Genomic DNA, 17,044 nt, shown 5'->3' with positions numbered 1-17,044 from the left:
ATTGTTTTATTTTCCAGATCAATGGACTTTGACACGGTCGTTGGTCCGATTGGTTGTTGTATTATGCGGGATTATCGGCCACTCTTCCGCCGTAAGTAGGCATTTCTAAAGTGGCTTTTGGCATTGTCTTGCTGTCCTTAATTCAAGTTTTCCGCACGTTGCAGCCGCGAAAAACAACATGGATTCAGAATGAGCTATCACCCCTACACTCCCTCCTATCGTCTTGGCGGTGAAGTTACCGACCAGATTAAAAACCTGAACCCGCTCCCGATAGCGACGAATGAGCCTATAATCTGGTAAATCTATTTGTGCAAATTTCTTTCTTCGCATTCTTTTTACAAAACCGGCTTGACACATCATCGGCTTTGTGTCAACGCGGTTCCTAGAGCGCGTCGATAGTTGGTGATAAGGAAATGGACGCAAATTGCGTCGAGGCCGAGGTCGAAGCTTTTTTTGGACTGCGATAGCCCAAGCTTTAGCCTGCTTAATCTGTAGCTTAACCGAAAACTGGTTCTCACGCTCATTAAAAAAAAAACGCCAAAAATTGCCCAAAATTGGGGAAGGAGAAGAATTGCGTTGCATGCGCGTGAGGGAAGCCTAATGAAAGGTTGGGCTGATAAAGGTTTGGTTTGTTTTCGACGGTTTCATGCTATCTGCAATCAGAGTGGCTTATTACGCGATTGCCCATCACAGGTGTGCTTTATCTTTGGCGCACCTCATCGTCTCCCCAGCCCCGGTGGCTATGATTTATTGGCCGTATGTGTATGGCACAGCAGATGGGAATCACGCGTCCGGCAGGTGAAAGAATTTCATGATAGGCGGTAATATGCATTTGAGACCCCGGAATCCGGGGCATGGGATGGAACTGGAACTATTGCCGAGCTGAAAGTCAAACCGGGTGGACGTCATCGGTTAGCACGTTTTCCTCCCCATCCAGCGTATAAGGACGTGGATCACGTGTAAAACGGAATTGTTTCACGGTCAGAGATCATTATTCTATTTTTTTAGCATTGTTTACGTTGCTGCCTTTCCATTTCTAAACACAATCCCCAGCGCCTAATCGGCGTCATCGGAATTGTGCCCCGAACCGTTTATGCGCAATAGGAGCCGCTGCGATCGCGACGACATTATTGAACGATTCTGTGAGGCATTTCATGTGTGTATTTTGCATATCAGTAGTTAGATTTTGCAAACACCAAGCGCGTCAACCACAGCGCCATTTGAATCGCCAAGTCATACCAAAAAGCCGCAGCATTCGGCTATGTTGATGGTTTGTTATAGCGTTTTTGCACACACACTGCCGGGCTAGAAAGAATGAGAAAATATGCCGGTTACCAACGGCGCACCGTGCGCAAGCGGGACAGCCACTGGTAGACGTCGAAATCGGCTGTTGTTTGTTGTTCGCGAATGAGAAACGCGCGCGCGAGCGAAGGAAGCTGCTGCCGGCGACGCATTGCCAAGAGAACGCGCACGCAGCCGACGGACAACGGAGAGCGCAACACATCACGCCATTCATCCCCATTAAATTCCGTTCTGTGCAAACCCGGCAAGGGGCCCATGCTCGCACCCAAACTGAGTCATGCGTCCCCTCCCTTGCCACATCTTGACACACTCACACACACCAACAAATGTGTGTAATTGTTAGGTCGTGTCCTAACGGGTGATGCGTCCCGCTGCCCAGCGCACCGCGGCAGCGCTGCATAAGTAATGCGTACACGTGCACGTGTGACGTGGTGCGATGCGTTGCTATTGACCTTCACAGCATCGGTACGCCTCGCGCCATTTCGCGATGCGCTTTGGACCCGATTGCATGCATCATCATGCTGCTAGGGGGCAGCAGCGCGTCATCCCTAGAACGGTTCCGGCATCGGCTGTTTGGGGTCGTAAGGTGGTACAGCCCCATGCAATGCAGCTGTTCCGTTGGGTAAGAAAACGAAGTATTGCAAATTGCGTGCGGATTGCATAATACCGCTGACGGGGTAGCATAACGTGTCGCTTGTGGGCTTAGAACGGGCAGAACTGTTTTGTAAACTACAGTAAATAGCCATCGAGCTGCTTACTTCGACAATGAATGCCTCGGGAGGGTGGGGTTTGATACCTTAAGCTGCTTCAAACATATTTTTACCTTACATTGATCGGCCTTTTAATTGATACTAGATGAAATAACTTTTCGCTTTTGATGCGAGAATTATGTTTTCACAACAAACAAATATCGACTGTAATTTTTCTACTGAATTATTATTGCTTGCCTTTGTACAGTCTGCTGGCAACACGGCCAGTCGTTGTGTGCAACTGTCAACTGGCAAAACGTCAAAAACCTGCATTTGCCCGGACCTGGATCATTGCAGGGGAGGAGGAGATGTGGCGGATTGTCAAAACAATTGAAGAAAAACGAAACCAACTTCCCAAAAGAGCTGCACTGTGCGCAGTTTTTAGTCAATAATAATTAAGTAAAGCTATCCTACGGTCAATAAACTCTACTACTACAATGCCGGTAAGTTGGAGAACCTTTTGAGCAGTATTAAACTCCGGACATGGTTATCCTGGACCTGTTAGCACTTTTGTCCCGAGGGCATTAGTCATCACAATCGCCCCAAACCCTAGTCGGGGTGTGTCGTTGATAGGGCAAAACATCCTGAAGATAACAGTAGTGTTGGGCGAAGAGATTCATGATTTGACCCTCCCCCCCCCCCGTTTGCAGGCCTACCATTCACAGATAAAGGATTACTCGCAGTCCGTGGGCAATATGGCCATTCTGCCGATCCGGACGCAGGCCCGCGGGCCCGCTCCGGTAAATGCCAGCCTCGAGCAGGACATCATCGACGAAACGCTGTACTACTTCAAGGCGAACGTGTTCTTCCGCACGTACGAGATCAAGTCGGAGGTGGACCGGGTGCTGATCTACATCACGCTTTACGTGACAGAGTGTCTGAAGAAGCTGCAGCGCTGCGCGAACAAAAACCAGGGCCTGCAGGAAATGTACACGCTGGCCATTTCGCGCTTCGACATTCCGGGCGAGGCGGGCTTTCCGCTGAACGCCGTGTACGCCCGGCCAAACTCACCGGCCGAGGCGGAACTGATGCGACAGTATTTGCAGCAGCTGCGCCAAGAGGTTGGCATTCGCGTGTGCGAGCGCGTCTTTTCCGGCGAGGACGGAAAGCCGAACAAATGGTGGCTCTGCTTCGCCAAGAAGAAGTTCATGGACAAGTCGCTCTCGGGACCGGGCCAGTGAGCCCGGGGAGAGGTCCCTTTTAATTATGTTTATGCATTCGTGTCCCAACTGCTTTTCCGTTTTTACATAGAATAAATTTCGCGTAAGTTCTCTACACGCACGCGTCTTCCGAATGAGGCTTTCTGCGCACTACGCTTATTACGGGCTGGGAGGCTTTATTCTTCAGTGTTAATTATCTGTTATTATACATAGTTGCTATCCACACGGGACGTGCTGGGCTGCCCTAACATCACGCCGCTGCTTCGCTCTTAACGGTACAGGTAGTCGGCGTTGATGTTGGTCGCGATTTCTGACTCCCACTTGTCGCCATTGCTCAGCAGCTTCTCCTTGTTGTACAGCAGCTCCTCGTGGGTTTCGGTCGAGAACTCAAAGTTCGGCCCCTCGACGATGGCATCGACCGGGCAAGCCTCCTGGCAGAAGCCACAGTATATGCACTTGGTCATATCGATGTCGTAGCGCGTCGTGCGCCGGCTCCCGTCCGCACGCTCCTCCGCCTCGATCGTGATGGCCTGCGCCGGACAGATGGCCTCGCACAGCTTGCACGCAATGCAGCGCTCCTCGCCGCTCGGGTAGCGGCGCAGCGCATGCTCGCCACGGAACCGCGGGCTGAGCGGTCCCTTCTCGAACGGGTAATTGATGGTGGCCGGCTCCTTGAAGATGTGCGCCAGGGTGACGGCGGCACCGCGGAACAGCTCCGTCCAGAAGATCGTTTGGGCCGCACGGTCGGTAATGTCGTTCATGTCCATGCTTTGCTCCTTGTTGTTAACGTAGTAGTACTCTTCCGGTTTAATTGCAGCGGGCTTGGCCTGCGAGCTGTAGCACCGTGTGGCGGCGGTCGAAAACGAAGCCGGACGGATCAGTCGGCTGCCTAAAAGCACAACCACAGGATGAAGTCAAGGCACGAAGCCAAGGCAAACAATATCATCCGAGCTCGGTGATGGGAGGACACCCGCCCGCACTTACCCTGTTTGGCCAGCGAGAAGATTTTTACGGCCGACATGGTTGCTTCCGTCGTATTCCGCGATTCTTGTCCGGGAGTTGCACTATTTGCAAACGATTGCAAAACTTTTTTCGGCTCGTTTCTGCTTTCGAGAGAATTTTGACAGCACCGTGTGAAGTTACGTAAATTTACAAATGGATTTCCATCACGTTTGTTTACAATCGTGCACAAGGTGCATACAATAATATTACGAAATTTATTACTGTTTCATTTTCAACTTAGAGAAAGGCAATTAACCTCACATTAAATATTTGAGACCGTGTCAAAATTGATAATCAGTACCAATAGGCAGTGAAATAGAATAAAAAATAATTATTTTACGCTCATGTCACAGCTTCACTATCTTTCTCTTGCCGAATTAGTGCGGAATGTCAAAATCTGCGCTGTCAAATGTCACAAAATTTTCAAAGCCAAAAAGAAAAAGAACAAGCGCGTCGCAGAGTGATGAGTTTCGGTGTTTGCTCCATTGTAAATCTGTACCGGAAAAGTTCCCTTGCTCCCAACCCGATCACAATAGAAACCACAAACCATCGTCCCTGCACAACGATGGATAGAAATTAGGCTGCATTTGCCGTTCGCGGGTGTGTTTTGCCGTGTTGTTTTGCTTGCCCTGTGTGATGGTTCGGATGTGGAAGGATTGAGGGGGTAGGTGGGATGTATTTGCCTCCCTCTTTACCAACACTGTAGCTGCCACACAACATACACAAACAAAACTTGGCGGTGTAGCGTGTCGTGGTCGGAGGAAAGTCGGAATGAAAATTCGCCAAATCGGTTGGTGTTAGCGCGCCTTGCATGAAAACAACTGACCGCAGCATTCTCCTGCTAGATGCTTTAGTCCCAGTGCAGCTTTGTGGATAGCAATAGGTCGGCAACCGTTTTGTGGGGAAAAAATGAATTCCGACCCAGCGACTGCCGGGGTCAATTTGGAGAGCCTCCAGATTAAGGATGATCTGTTTAAAAGTGTAAAGTGCTATATCACAGGGACACTTGACCCGAAGGTGAGTATTAAGATGCGTGAATGCGTATGACTTTCCTCCTGAGGTTAATGCTGCTATCCTTCTTTTCAGATAACGAAACTGCTCGAAGATGGCGGTGTGACAATGAGCAAGTTCATGGACTTCAGCACACTGCTCGTGTGCGGAGACAACTATGACGAGAACGAGATTACGGAGGCGGGCGAACTGTACGACATACCGACGGTAACCGAGGCATGGGTGGTGGCCTCGGTACGGCTCGGCCGTTTAGCCTCGACCAAGGCGTACTTTCCGCTCAAGTCGGGCATATTTTGTGGCCTTCGGTTTGCCGTGACGCAGGTGGATCTGCGCGATCTGCGCAAGCTGTACGCGGTGCTCACGTTCCATGGCGGCACGTTCAATAGCCGGCTGGACCGTACCACCACGCATCTGGTGTGTGGTAGTGCGCGAGGTCCGGCCTACACGAAAGCCCTTGCGTGCGGTACGAGCGTGCAGATAGTGACGCCCGACTGGGTGTCGGACTGTTTGAAAACCAGCAGCCTCAAACCGCCGGCCGTGTACCATCCGAGGCTGTTGCGCGAGCAGGTGTACTTCAAGCAGGCTGGACCGATGGCGGGTCCGAAAGCGACATCGGAAAAACAACCGCTGAATAACATTTTAGGGTTCGATTTTGAGGAAGGGCTGGCGAAAACAGAAGTGCCGACGAACGGTAAAAAGGATGATCCCAAGCCTGGTCCGAAACAAGGGTCGCCTGTGACAAAACAAACGACCAGCGGTGCAAACGTGAGCCATCTGCAGTCAGGAAATCCGCGCTTTGTCAGGGCACAAGGCCCACAGCAGCAGCAGCAGCAGCAAATCCAGCAGCAACAATCACAAAGACTTCGTGGACCTGTACCCCAAAGTCCGAATGTGCAGCAGCAGCAACAGTTGCAGAAAGCTCTACAACAGCAACAGCAGCAACAGCAGCAGCAGCAACAACAGCAACAACAGCAACAGCAGCAACAGCAGCAACAGCAGCAGCAGCAACAACAGCAGCAGCAGCAGCAACAACAGCACCAGCAGCAGCAACAACAGCAGCAACAGCTACAACAACAGCAACAGCAGTTACAACAGCAGCAGCAACAACAACAGCAGCAGCAACAACAACAGCAGCAACAAGTTACTATGAGCACAACAAATAGTAACATTTTGCAGCAATCGTTACAGCAACCGCAACAAAACGCCTCAACTCCGCAGACGCTGCATCAAGCGAACATGAACTTCCAAACCACATCGGCCCCGAGTGGAACGATAATTCAGCAAATAATACAAACCCCTATGCAAAATAACTCCCAACAAGCCCCCCAGCAGCAATCCCAGGCGGCAGGCAAGCAAAATATACAAGTCCTATACAAAAGTGGGCCCAATCAGCAGCAACAGCAGCAACAACAGCAACAACAGCAGTTGCAGCAGCAGCAGGCAGGTGGAGCGGCACAGATGCAGCAACCTCAGTACAGCCAGGCTACCGTCACCACTACGCAGACCGGGCCGGATGGTCAACAGAAGCAGATCGTTCGACAAATTACGATCAATCAAACTCAGCTGCAACCGCCAGGCCAGCAGCAGCAGCAGCAGCAGCAACTGCAACAAGGACAGCAAACGATTCAGGTTTCGCAGTCGCAGCCACTGCAGCAGCAAATAATACAGGTGCAGCGCACGGGCATGAATCAGCAGGGACAGCAGCAGCAGCAGCAGCAGCAACAAATTCAGTACCAGCAGGGCAATCTAGGCGCTCCCTCTGCCCCGTCCGCCGCGCAGGGACAGATGGCAATGATGGGTAATAATGGTCCGCAAACTCCAACCGGACAACAGGGCGGACAACCGAAGTTCATACAGCAAACCATCATTCATCAGCCCATGGGAGCGAACTATCAGACCGTAACGAAGCAGGTGGTTCTCGAGCAGCAACCACAAGATCAGCAACAAGCGCAACCTATACAACAGCAAGTGCAAATGCAGTCGATGCAACAGCAGCAGCAGCAGCAACAACAGCAACAGCAGCAACAACAGTTGCAACAGATGCAACCACAGCAAATGAAACCGGGACAACCACAGGTGGTGCAAAGAATCGTCCAGCAGCAGGTGTTTCAAGGGCCGCCTGGGTCTGGGCAAGCTGGAGGCCAGAATATAGTCATCATTAACCAATCCACCAACCAGCAGCAAATCATATCCGGTCCTGGGGTGCAGCAAATGAATCCCCAGCAACGGCTCCAGTACATGCAACAGATTCAGCAACAGCAGCAGCAAAAACAGCAGCAACAAATCATTGTAAGCAGTGCGGGTCCGATGACTTCCAACCCTCAGCAGCAGCAGCAGCAGCAGCAGCAACAGCAACAAATGGTTCAGCAACGCACCATTGTCACGTCTCAGGATGGGGGAACCGGTGGTCAAACGGTAATGCTGCAGCAAAGGCCACAAATGATGCAAGGTCAGCAACCCCAGCAACAACAGCAGCAGCAGGTGTCGCTTCAAGGACAGCAACAACCTATGCAGCAGCACATCATTCAGACTTCTGCGGGTGGCCAACCGCAAACAATAGTGGTGCAGCAACAGCAACAGCCATCCAGCTCGATCGTTCAACAAGGTGCCATGGCACAGCAGCCCCAGCAGCAACAATTGATCATAAATCAGCAGCAAATTATTCAACAAACGGTTGTCCCTAACCAGCTGCAGCAACAGCAGTCACAGCAACAGCAGCAGCAGCAGCATCCTCAGCAGCAGCAAATAATACAGCAAACGATTGGACCCAACGGTACACAACAGATGATACAGCAACAGCAACCACAGCAGCAGCAGCTTCAGACCGGCGGCATGCAGCAACCGATTATGCAGCAACAAATCATAGCGTCGAACGGAGGAGGTCCACCAACGCAACAGCAAATGATGGTAGTCGGCAGTACGGGCGAGCAGCAAATGCTTCCCACAGGTCTTGGTGGCAACGAAATGATGCAGCAGCAGCAGCAACCGCAGACACCGACTCAACCACCGGGCACACCGCAGCCGCAATGGACTCCCCAAAGCCCGCTGCAACAACAAGCACAAACCGGTGTATCGTTCCAGACACAATCTCCCCAAACACAAATGCAGCAATCTCCGGTCCAGCAGCAACAACAGCAACAGCAGCAGCAACAAGGAGGTGCTATGATTCCCTCCGGTGCGACCATTGTACAGCAAACGATCGTGCAATCCCCGCAAGGGTTAGCGCCCGGCCAGCAGCAGTTTATTCGTACCACACTAAGGCCGCCAATGCAGCGGCAGCTGATTCAGCTCGATGCACAGTCCCGGGAGGAGTTGATGAAGCTGGATCCCGCCGGACAGCAGGAGTACATTAACCGGCTCCAGGCTAAGCACACGCTGATGCAGCGTCAGCAGGCCGCCTTTCAGGGCCGGCCGGGCCATCCGGGTGCACATCCGGGCGCCAGGCAGCAGATCGTTATTCGCAGTCCCATGCCGCCCGGTCTGAACCAACAGCAGCAGGTCCGCTGGCTGCACCACCAGCAGCAACAGCAGATACAGCAGCAGCAGCAGCAGCAACAGCAGCTCCAAAACGCTCGCCAAGTCGTGGTCCGACAGCCCGGTGCACCGGGGCTCAGTCCAATTACGCAGCAAACCGTCGGTCCCGGCCCGGGCATGGGAACGTCCTATCCAATCGACCCGAATGCTACCCCAGCACAGCAGCAGCAGCAGCGCCTGCAGCAGCACCGCCTGCTCCAGATGCAGCTGCAGCGTGAACAGGTGCAGAAAAATCAACAGCAGGCAGCAGCTGCTGCGGCGGCGGCAGCTGCCCAGCAAGCCGGATCGTCGCCGCTGCAGGGTCAAATGATGTCACCACGGGCGGCTGGTGGCTTCGCACCGGAAGTGGTAGTCGGAGCGGATGGCAGCACGATGGTAGTGCAGCAGCAAACGCTCGTAGGACCGCAGCAAGCGGCGGGAGCACAGCATCCTCCCTCCTCGCAAGCGTCGATCGATGCGACCGGAGCGGCGGTAGGTTCGCTGCAGGCCGCACAACAGCAGCAGCAGATGCAAAGCAAAACGAAAACCGCCCTGGCCAACATGCTGTCCAGCCGGTTGGGCAATGGAGGTACGGTACCGGCCGGTGGGGCCAACACGCTAGTCGACGGCAGCAGCGGACAGAGCGGTGGCAGTGCGGAACCTTCGGCAGCCGGTACGCTGCGGTTGATGACGGCGCAGCATAATGCGGCACTGCAGCAGCAGACGATGGGACGCTCGCCGCAGGAGCTGTTGGCGCTTCAGCAGCAACAGCAGCAGCAACATCAAGTCCAGCAGCAGCAACAGCAACAGCAACAGCAGCAGCAACAAGCACTCCAGCAGCAACAGTTGCAGCAGCATCAGCAGCAGGTTGTGCGCCGCACGCTCGGCAACATTACCAACAGCGGGATGCCAGTTGGGGCCGGTCCCATGGTAGTAGGACCACCCGGTGGTGGTCCAGTGGTGGTGCAGACGGCGGGTGGCGGTCCCGGCATCATCCCGATACCGCCCGGCGCCCCCGGCGGTCCCGGTGTGATGATGCAGTCGGCTGCGGCAATGAAGGGCGGCCCGGCACAGTTCAGCCCCGGACGGCCGACCCCTTTGCCGCGGCCGCAGTACTACGGCCACAATCCCAATCTCAAGCTGCACCCGGAGCTGTTCCTGCTCGGCTGCACCTTCCACATCATCGAGTACGATGAGCTGCACAGTGCGGCGGAGATAGAGGAGTGGAAGACGATCATCAAGAAGCACGGCGGGGAGATCGAATCGCACTACGGGCCGAAGGTAACGCACGTGCTCTGCCGCACGCAGCGGCACGGCGTGGTGATGCAGGCCATCCGCGATGCGAAACGCTGCATCACCACCTACTGGCTGAACGATATCGTGCTGAAGCGCCAGCTGCTGCCCCCGTGGCAGGCGCTGCACCTGCCCACGCCGGCCATCTTCGGCAACCAGAAGCCCGCCACCAAGCACAACATGTCGATCACCGGCTTCGAGGGGGAGGAGCGGCTGCGCATCAAGCAGATGATCGAGGAGTCGGGGGCGCGCATGACGCCCTACTTCTCCAAATCGAACACCGTGCTGATCTGCCGGCAGAACGAAAACCAGAAGTACAAGTTCGCGAAGGAGTGGAACATACCGGCGGTCAACACGGTCTGGCTGAGCGACATACTGCTGGGGAATCTGAACGCGATGCAGCAGTGCGACGCGCCGAAGTATCAGCAGTTTACGCTCAGCTGCCACTTCCGCGTCGACTACAACCTGGTGATGCATTTGATGAGTAAGTAAACGTGGTTACGGGTAGAAAAAGAGGGCAGGATAACGGGATTGACCTCTTGTTGTGCAAACATCTCATCCGCAACAGCCGCCTGGAAATCGCCGATAAATCTAACGCAGGAATCGCACGAACGTGTGAAGCGCACGCTGAGCGAGCTGCCGCCGCCGGTTAGCGGAGCGAAGAAACCCCGCACCCTGCCCCCGATGGAGCCGATTCCGGCGGAGATCGTGTGCCAGCGGCAGCCGGCGCCCGATGCCATACCGCACGTGCTGTTTTCGCAGGTCGACAACAGCGAGGGACTAGCGCACGCCGTAACGTAAGTACATCTTACCCCGCCCGGGGCAAATTCCTGCCACCAGGATTGATCTTAATGTTGATTGTTGACTGCCATTTCTGCATAAAGCAGAACGCTCGGCGGCAAGGTGACGAACAACGCGACCGAAGCGACCCACCTAGTGATGACGCGGGTCGCCCGCACGGTGAAGCTGATCCTGGCGCTCGCGACCGTGCGCCATCTGGTAAGTAGCAAGTGGGTGTCGGACAGTGCGGTGGCGGGCCAGTTTCTGCCGCTCGACAACTACCGGCTGGACGTGGGCGAGCTGAACGAGCAGTTCAAGTGCGACCTGCACCAGGTGCTGGAAGCGCCCGGCCGCGCCAAGCTGTTCGAGGGCAAGGTGTTCTTCGTGACGCCGCAGGTGAAGCCGGCCTGCAAGGATGTGCGGCAGATGATCGAGCTGGGCGGCGGTGTGGTGGAGAAGAACCCGCGCACGATCAAGCGGATACGGGAGGCGAATGCGGAGAAGCCGGGCAGCTACGTGATCGTCAGCTGCCCGGAGGATCGCATCATCATACAGCCCTTCATACAGAAGGCCAAACACGCGGTCTGCCAAATCTGCACCACCGAGTACGTGATGCAATCGATCATGCAGCAGCGGCTGTGCATCGAGCCGCACATAATCAAATGGGAGCTGGGGTCGTAGGGGGGGCTGTGGCGCGCTCAACGATTGTAGTGAGCGTAGGAACACACACACACACACGCATACGCATAGACGGTAGCACAGTAGATCATGCTGTGTTCGTGAGGAAAGGTGGAGCATAACTAATTGCAGGAAAGCAATAATTCAGGGACACTAAACCACCAAATGGCGGTGTATGTGTAGGTGTGATGTGGGAAAGATTTTAGTAGTGTAATTATCTATTTTTAGCTTGGCATTAGATAAAGCCTAGATTGTGCAGCGAGAGAGCCGTGCGATGAGAAAGGGAGATAGGCAGAAAGAGAGAGCAATATGACTATCAAGCAGAAGCGTCCGTCACAGGAAGCCCAGCTCGTTTGTGAGGAACGCTAGGTGATAAAGCGGAAAAGCTGAGCGGAGAAGCAGCTTCACTCACAAACCCCAACCCCAGCCGAATAGAAATGGTCAATAGGATGGTGTAAATGTACCTAGATTTTAAGGTTTTCTTCAAGTTTTCTTTTCAGATTTTAGCGTTCCACAGAAGATGAATAAAAGATTATAGATTTGAATACAATGCAAGTGAGAATAATAGCAATGTCTGCATACCGTTATTGGGTTTTGCTGTGAAAAATGGGTAAACATTCGACTGTCTTGTGCGCAAATTAAGTAGTATTTTTTAATTTTCCTTGTTTTTTTGGTAGACCACAGTATGGGGTAATTTCTGGAGCAAACCCCTCCAAAAAAAGAGCCATTTGTTTGGTGTATAAATTGACAAACCTTAATCAGGCGTATCGAACCAATGGTAATTCGTTTCGACGGAAATCGAATCTCCTTAGTCCACCATCACCCCCCCTCGGGTGATGGGGAGGGAAATGTATCATGCAGAGCAGTAAACTGGTGGCGCCTGCGTGATACCTAATAAGATGGGACAATATTCGCAACAAGACGGAAATGGATACCTCTCAGTGGGATAAGCCCCTTGAACAAAAATGCGCAAAGGGGAAAACAGCGTGAGAGAGAGAGAGAGAGAGAGTTAGAGCGAGAGAGTAAGAGGATCGTTAGAAATTTTATATGTTATTAGCAAATCGATAAAGGCACAAAATTATTCAAACGATCGAACGTGTGTGATCAACGTTCCCCGTCGTCTTCCAGCATTTGCATGCTCCGGGACCCGGTGCCGGTGGTGGTGCGGTGTCATATGTCGGTGTGGCGATTCACTAGCAGCAGCAGCCGGTAGCCAGGATTGGCACTGCTTTTGACAAATTAATGGTGCCGTCAACGTGCTAACGAAGGCAACGTTAGCTGGCCAGAATTGGCGCCGGTATCGATTTGTGCGCAGCTCTCTGAATGCGGATGTGGCGCGCTTGTTGCGGATGCGGGATGCGCCAGATTTGACGGGGATTATGGAGTATGTGGCATGCGGTAACACACACAGACACACACTCTAATGGTTGCAGCGTAAGCGGCTTCCAGCTTCCAGTGTTATATTTGGCTGGTGTTGGGGTGTAGGCCTTTATACTTTTATTTCGTTATTTCTGGCTCCGCTTTCTTCGTTCCGCAGCGCAAAAGCTGCCGCCTAAAGATGCGCCGCCATCGCGTATAAGGACTGGCAAGCAGATTCCGCCCCAAACAGAAGCTACCGGTAGACGCTAAGCTGGCAGATAGTATGATATATGGAGACCCGGTGGAATAACACGCCGGACACACGCTTCACACCTCTTGCCCGGGGCGTGTGGATATCCACGCCATGGGTGGCAGCATGCTCCGGGGAATGGTAGCTGGAGGTAACGGCGATGGGGGGAGCTTCGAGAATCTTTTGGAAGTGGGTGAAGATGTCACCTCGGCAGACAATGTTGTGTGTTGCTTTTTTCTTTCGCACCATCGCTCTCTCTCCTCTCCCCTTGCTCGCATGGTTGGGAACATTAATAAGCCGTAAAAACTACAATTCCATCCACAGTTTTATGATGCAGTCAATTTGATCTCCGACGCCATTTAAATCTATAATGCCTAACGCTTTTGCATAAACGTTGGCGCCAGCGATCGAATTTCTTTTGCGTGCCGAGTGTACCTGCCCCCTAGAGGAATGTCTGAAGTCGTTCGTGTCCGCAAATTCGTTTAACCCGGACGCGCCGTTCTCTCTCTCTCTCTCTCTGGCTCCCATTGATCCCACATGGTAAACATAAGTCATAGAAAGCATGGACAATGGAAAAGGAGGAATTAGACCCGGTCTCTTTGCAAGTTACGGCTGTTGTGCCTGTGTAGAGGAAGAAGCAACTCTTACTTCAACTTCACTTCAGATTCTTCCAACAAGTCCCTTAAATGATTTTGATTTTCCTCCTGTTCTAAAATCCAACACACACACCCTATAAGAATGGTAGCAGAGACCGATTGGACCGCTATAAAACGGCGATCTTTCGCGAGGGGTCTCTGATCTTCTTAGGTTTCATAACGCTCCAGGGCGTCCCAGAACACGTGCTTTGCTCGCACGACGTGCCTGTGACACACCTTCACCACTTCGGTGTTGTCACGAGCAGCGTGGTGTGTGGGAAACGGTTCTGAATGGGGGGGGGGGGGGGGGGGGAAGCGAACGAAACGATACACTATAATATTATCCTTCCCGTGTAGTAGGCAGATAGGCGCAGACGAAGAAGCTGCGAAAAGCAAAACCCCCAACGGATCATTATCAATGCAAATTGAACGGCAAAAGAGAGATGTATAACAGAACAACACACCCGTCGCCCATTGCTTGGTGGTGGTGGTGGAGGTGGACGCGAATAACCTCCGTTAAGCTGCGGCATCTCCTTCTTGCAGACGAATGCTACAACACAGCTCCCCCTTCACCCCGCGCGGTGTTCGACGATCGATGCACGATCGCGCGACGGCCCCGAACGGGCTGCGATGCGCGAACAGGCGAACGACGCGAGAACACCCGCGTCCACATTTAAGCATGCGCTAGTGTGGCCGGGATTTTTATTCGCGCTTCAGCTCGCCGCAGTGCACGTAGTGCGTACACGGGTTTCGCAACGGTTTAACCCCGCGGAAAGTTCCTGCTCGTGAGCAAAGGGTTTCTGCCTGTTTATTACACTATTAGTGGTGGTGCCTTCGCTTGGATATTGTAGCAACCATTCAGTGGATATATTCAGCAGTACATAAGGGTGTACGACCGTTTGATCGTTTTAAATTTGCGACCAAGAAACGATGGCTCGATTTGCGCCACACCTAGTGCTATCGGTCGTGCTGCTGGAGCTGTGCCGTGGTTCTTTCGCTGCGTCGCTCAGTGGTGGCTTACCGAACACGGCAGTGTCTCCGTGCCCTGCCATCTTCCAGTACGCTAGCGACAGCATTAAGCAGCAGATTTACGGTATCGTAGACACGCGTGAGCAACCGGTGGATAAGGTGGGCACGTTGGAACTGCATCTTTCCATTGCGGGCGAACTTCACTCGGTAAGTGCACGCGAGTAACACGAAGCTGGCGGTAGATCCTACCAGCACGATGCTCTCTATTGCAATAAAACCGTTTTCTTCCTTCTACCGCTTGGAATTTGCAGAAATACGTCGGTTCGATTGAAGCAATCGAAGACAGTGCGCAAATTTTGCAACAGTTCGGCAAAGGCCGCGGCGTGACGTACCGCGTTAATTTCCCCATCCAAGAGCCACTGCCCAAGGTCACGAAGGTGATCTTCAACGATCGTGAGCTCTGCACGGGACCGGCCGATCGTGGCTCGTTCGTTAGTGCGGTGACCCTACGGCACTTCCTGCGGTCGGACTCGTGCAAGGATAAGTGCGACCGTACCAAGCTGGTGGTCCCGACGTCCCTGAACCTGAAGCTGACACCACCGGCTCCGGCACCGGCGACCGGGACAGCGATCGCGCCCCTTCCAGTGACTGGACTGCCGAAAGTGGTGGTGCCAAAGGGTGAAGGTAGTTCCGTTTCTTCCTCCTCCACCCCGCAGCTGACCGGAGATGCGCCGGCCGTCCAGCACGAGTACCAGCGCACGATTGAGCGCAAGGAGGAAACGAACAACCCGCAGGACAACAGCACCTCGGTGAAGTACATCCGGGAGGAGATCACGTACCGCAAGCAGGTCATCTCGCCCGGCGGTGCAACGGCGGCACTGCAGGCCGACGAACTGCGGCTACCAGCGTTTGTGAGCGATAAACTGACGTAATTTCCGTTCCACCTGCGTGCGGAACAGATGGAGCAAGCATCGGCGATCGGTTGCCCTATTCCGACCAGATCCATTTCTGGTTCACGGCTTAATATCGTTTCAAATGTAAAGCTTGTTTTTCTTTTTTGTTTAGTTGGCCACAGAATAAAGACACCGCGCGACGACACGCGGTACACAACACAAAACTTGCGAGATATCTGTGATAATGTACTTATATGGTGCTTCCTGCTGTAATCTGAATGACAGTATGTGTGTGTGTGTGTTGTGTTCGTGTCTTCGTATGCATACATTAGGCGGTTCTCCCCGTCCGTCCGATCAACCTGTTTCCAATCGAAAGCGATCGCGGAACGAGTTTTGGTCGTAACTAATCTCCGTCCGTGAGTCACAGCGCTTTATGGGAAGAACCACGGTGCGGTGTGATATACGGGCGCGCGCATGCGGCTTTGTCTCTGCCGGCGGGCTGGCTGGACTTCCTTTATTTTCCACGATCTGATCCGATCGTGGGTTTCGGTAAGGTGGTAGAACTTTTCGCTTTCGTTCAAGGTTTTCTGTTTTTTTCAAAGAGTGGTAGAAGTTTCGATGGACTGCGATGGAATGGATTGGTCCAAATGGAAACGCATTTGAAATACCACTTTTGCAAAACATACTTCCCCGCCGTCTGGACGATCGGATCCGCTTCCGACCCGATTCCGATCGGATGAATTCCACTATTTTTACGAAATAAGCGAAACATTGTGTGAAATTAAATTTTTGAGATTTGAACCCTTGTTGTCGGGCATGTTGTTAGCAAAACATAGAGAAAATCGAGAGAATGTCAATGTCTCAATGCGCATGCACTAGAGATGATGGATAACTCTATCCCAAATTCATGCGCCTGGGCGAATCTTCAAGATGGATGAATCAATCTGAATCTTACATTTTGGTATTCATGAATCACTGCAGAATCATGAATCGTAAAACATTCATGAATTTCTATAGATTCGTGTAGCTCGCTTCAAAGAGTTTGAATCGTGTCACAGTTGTTTTTTGTGCCAAAGTCGAACTTGTTCAATTTCTTCGTTTACTACTAGCATTTAGTTCTCTACTCGTTTCGCCGTGATTTTATGCACAGAGTCTTAATTCGGCCTCCTTTCCGAGTTTCGTGGAAAGGATTCCTGTCTTATACGTTGTAATTGACCTAAGCGAGCCCCTTCACTCGAAACTCACATCCGCCCGTGCGATGAACACTGCAAACGTTGACTTTTAAGAGTTTCTTGAATCTCCAGAGATTAATAAATCTTTAGCGAATATGAATCTTTGGAGGTTGATGAATGTTTAGAGACTCGAGAACCTTCAGACTTTCATCAATATTTTAAGATTTGATTAGTGTTTTGAAATACTTATTACTAAAAATTTTAAAAGCACGTGAATG

General features: G+C 52.5%; 4 protein-coding genes across 5 annotated transcripts; 3 read left to right on the top strand and 1 right to left on the bottom strand.

Annotated features, from left to right (window-relative positions):
- Positions 1-1,989: 1,989 nt before the first annotated feature.
- On the top strand, positions 1,990-3,345 carry LOC1281462 (actin-related protein 2/3 complex subunit 3). The gene is made up of 2 exons (XM_321377.5): positions 1,990-2,494; positions 2,702-3,345. The coding sequence occupies exons 1-2, from the start codon at positions 2,489-2,491 to the stop codon at positions 3,230-3,232; spliced, it is 537 nt and encodes a 178-aa protein (XP_321377.4). The 5' UTR covers positions 1,990-2,488; the 3' UTR covers positions 3,233-3,345.
- On the bottom strand, positions 3,320-4,607 carry LOC1281463 (NADH-ubiquinone oxidoreductase subunit 8). The gene is made up of 2 exons (XM_321378.6): positions 4,196-4,607; positions 3,320-4,100 (listed from the first exon to the last, which is right to left on the bottom strand). Exons 1-2 carry the CDS (start codon positions 4,230-4,232, stop codon positions 3,481-3,483), a joined length of 657 nt encoding a protein of 218 aa, XP_321378.6. The 5' UTR covers positions 4,233-4,607; the 3' UTR covers positions 3,320-3,480.
- Positions 4,608-4,621: 14 nt separating this feature from the next.
- On the top strand, positions 4,622-12,043 carry LOC5667791 (PAX-interacting protein 1). Of its 2 annotated transcripts, none has more exons than XM_001689276.3 (4): positions 4,622-5,230; positions 5,300-10,514; positions 10,599-10,827; positions 10,918-12,043. In XM_001689276.3, the coding sequence occupies exons 1-4, from the start codon at positions 5,123-5,125 to the stop codon at positions 11,489-11,491; spliced, it is 6,126 nt and encodes a 2,041-aa protein (XP_001689328.3). In that variant the 5' UTR covers positions 4,622-5,122; the 3' UTR covers positions 11,492-12,043. The 2 variants fall into 2 exon arrangements, with proteins under 2 accessions (XP_001689328.3, XP_061503890.1); XM_061647906.1 differs by having other exon boundaries at positions 10,915-12,043.
- A 477-nt stretch (positions 12,044-12,520) lies between these two features.
- On the top strand, positions 12,521-15,818 carry LOC4577314 (uncharacterized). The gene is made up of 2 exons (XM_001238470.4): positions 12,521-14,908; positions 15,013-15,818. Exons 1-2 carry the CDS (start codon positions 14,663-14,665, stop codon positions 15,631-15,633), a joined length of 867 nt encoding a protein of 288 aa, XP_001238471.4. The 5' UTR covers positions 12,521-14,662; the 3' UTR covers positions 15,634-15,818.
- Positions 15,819-17,044: the final 1,226 nt, after the last annotated feature.

This window comes from Anopheles gambiae, chromosome 2 (genome assembly GCF_943734735.2).
Source record: "Anopheles gambiae chromosome 2, idAnoGambNW_F1_1, whole genome shotgun sequence".
NCBI classification, from domain to species: domain Eukaryota; kingdom Metazoa; phylum Arthropoda; class Insecta; order Diptera; family Culicidae; genus Anopheles; species Anopheles gambiae.
Note: the sequence above shows the minus strand (reverse complement) of the source record. Positions and strands in the feature narration are given on the sequence as shown.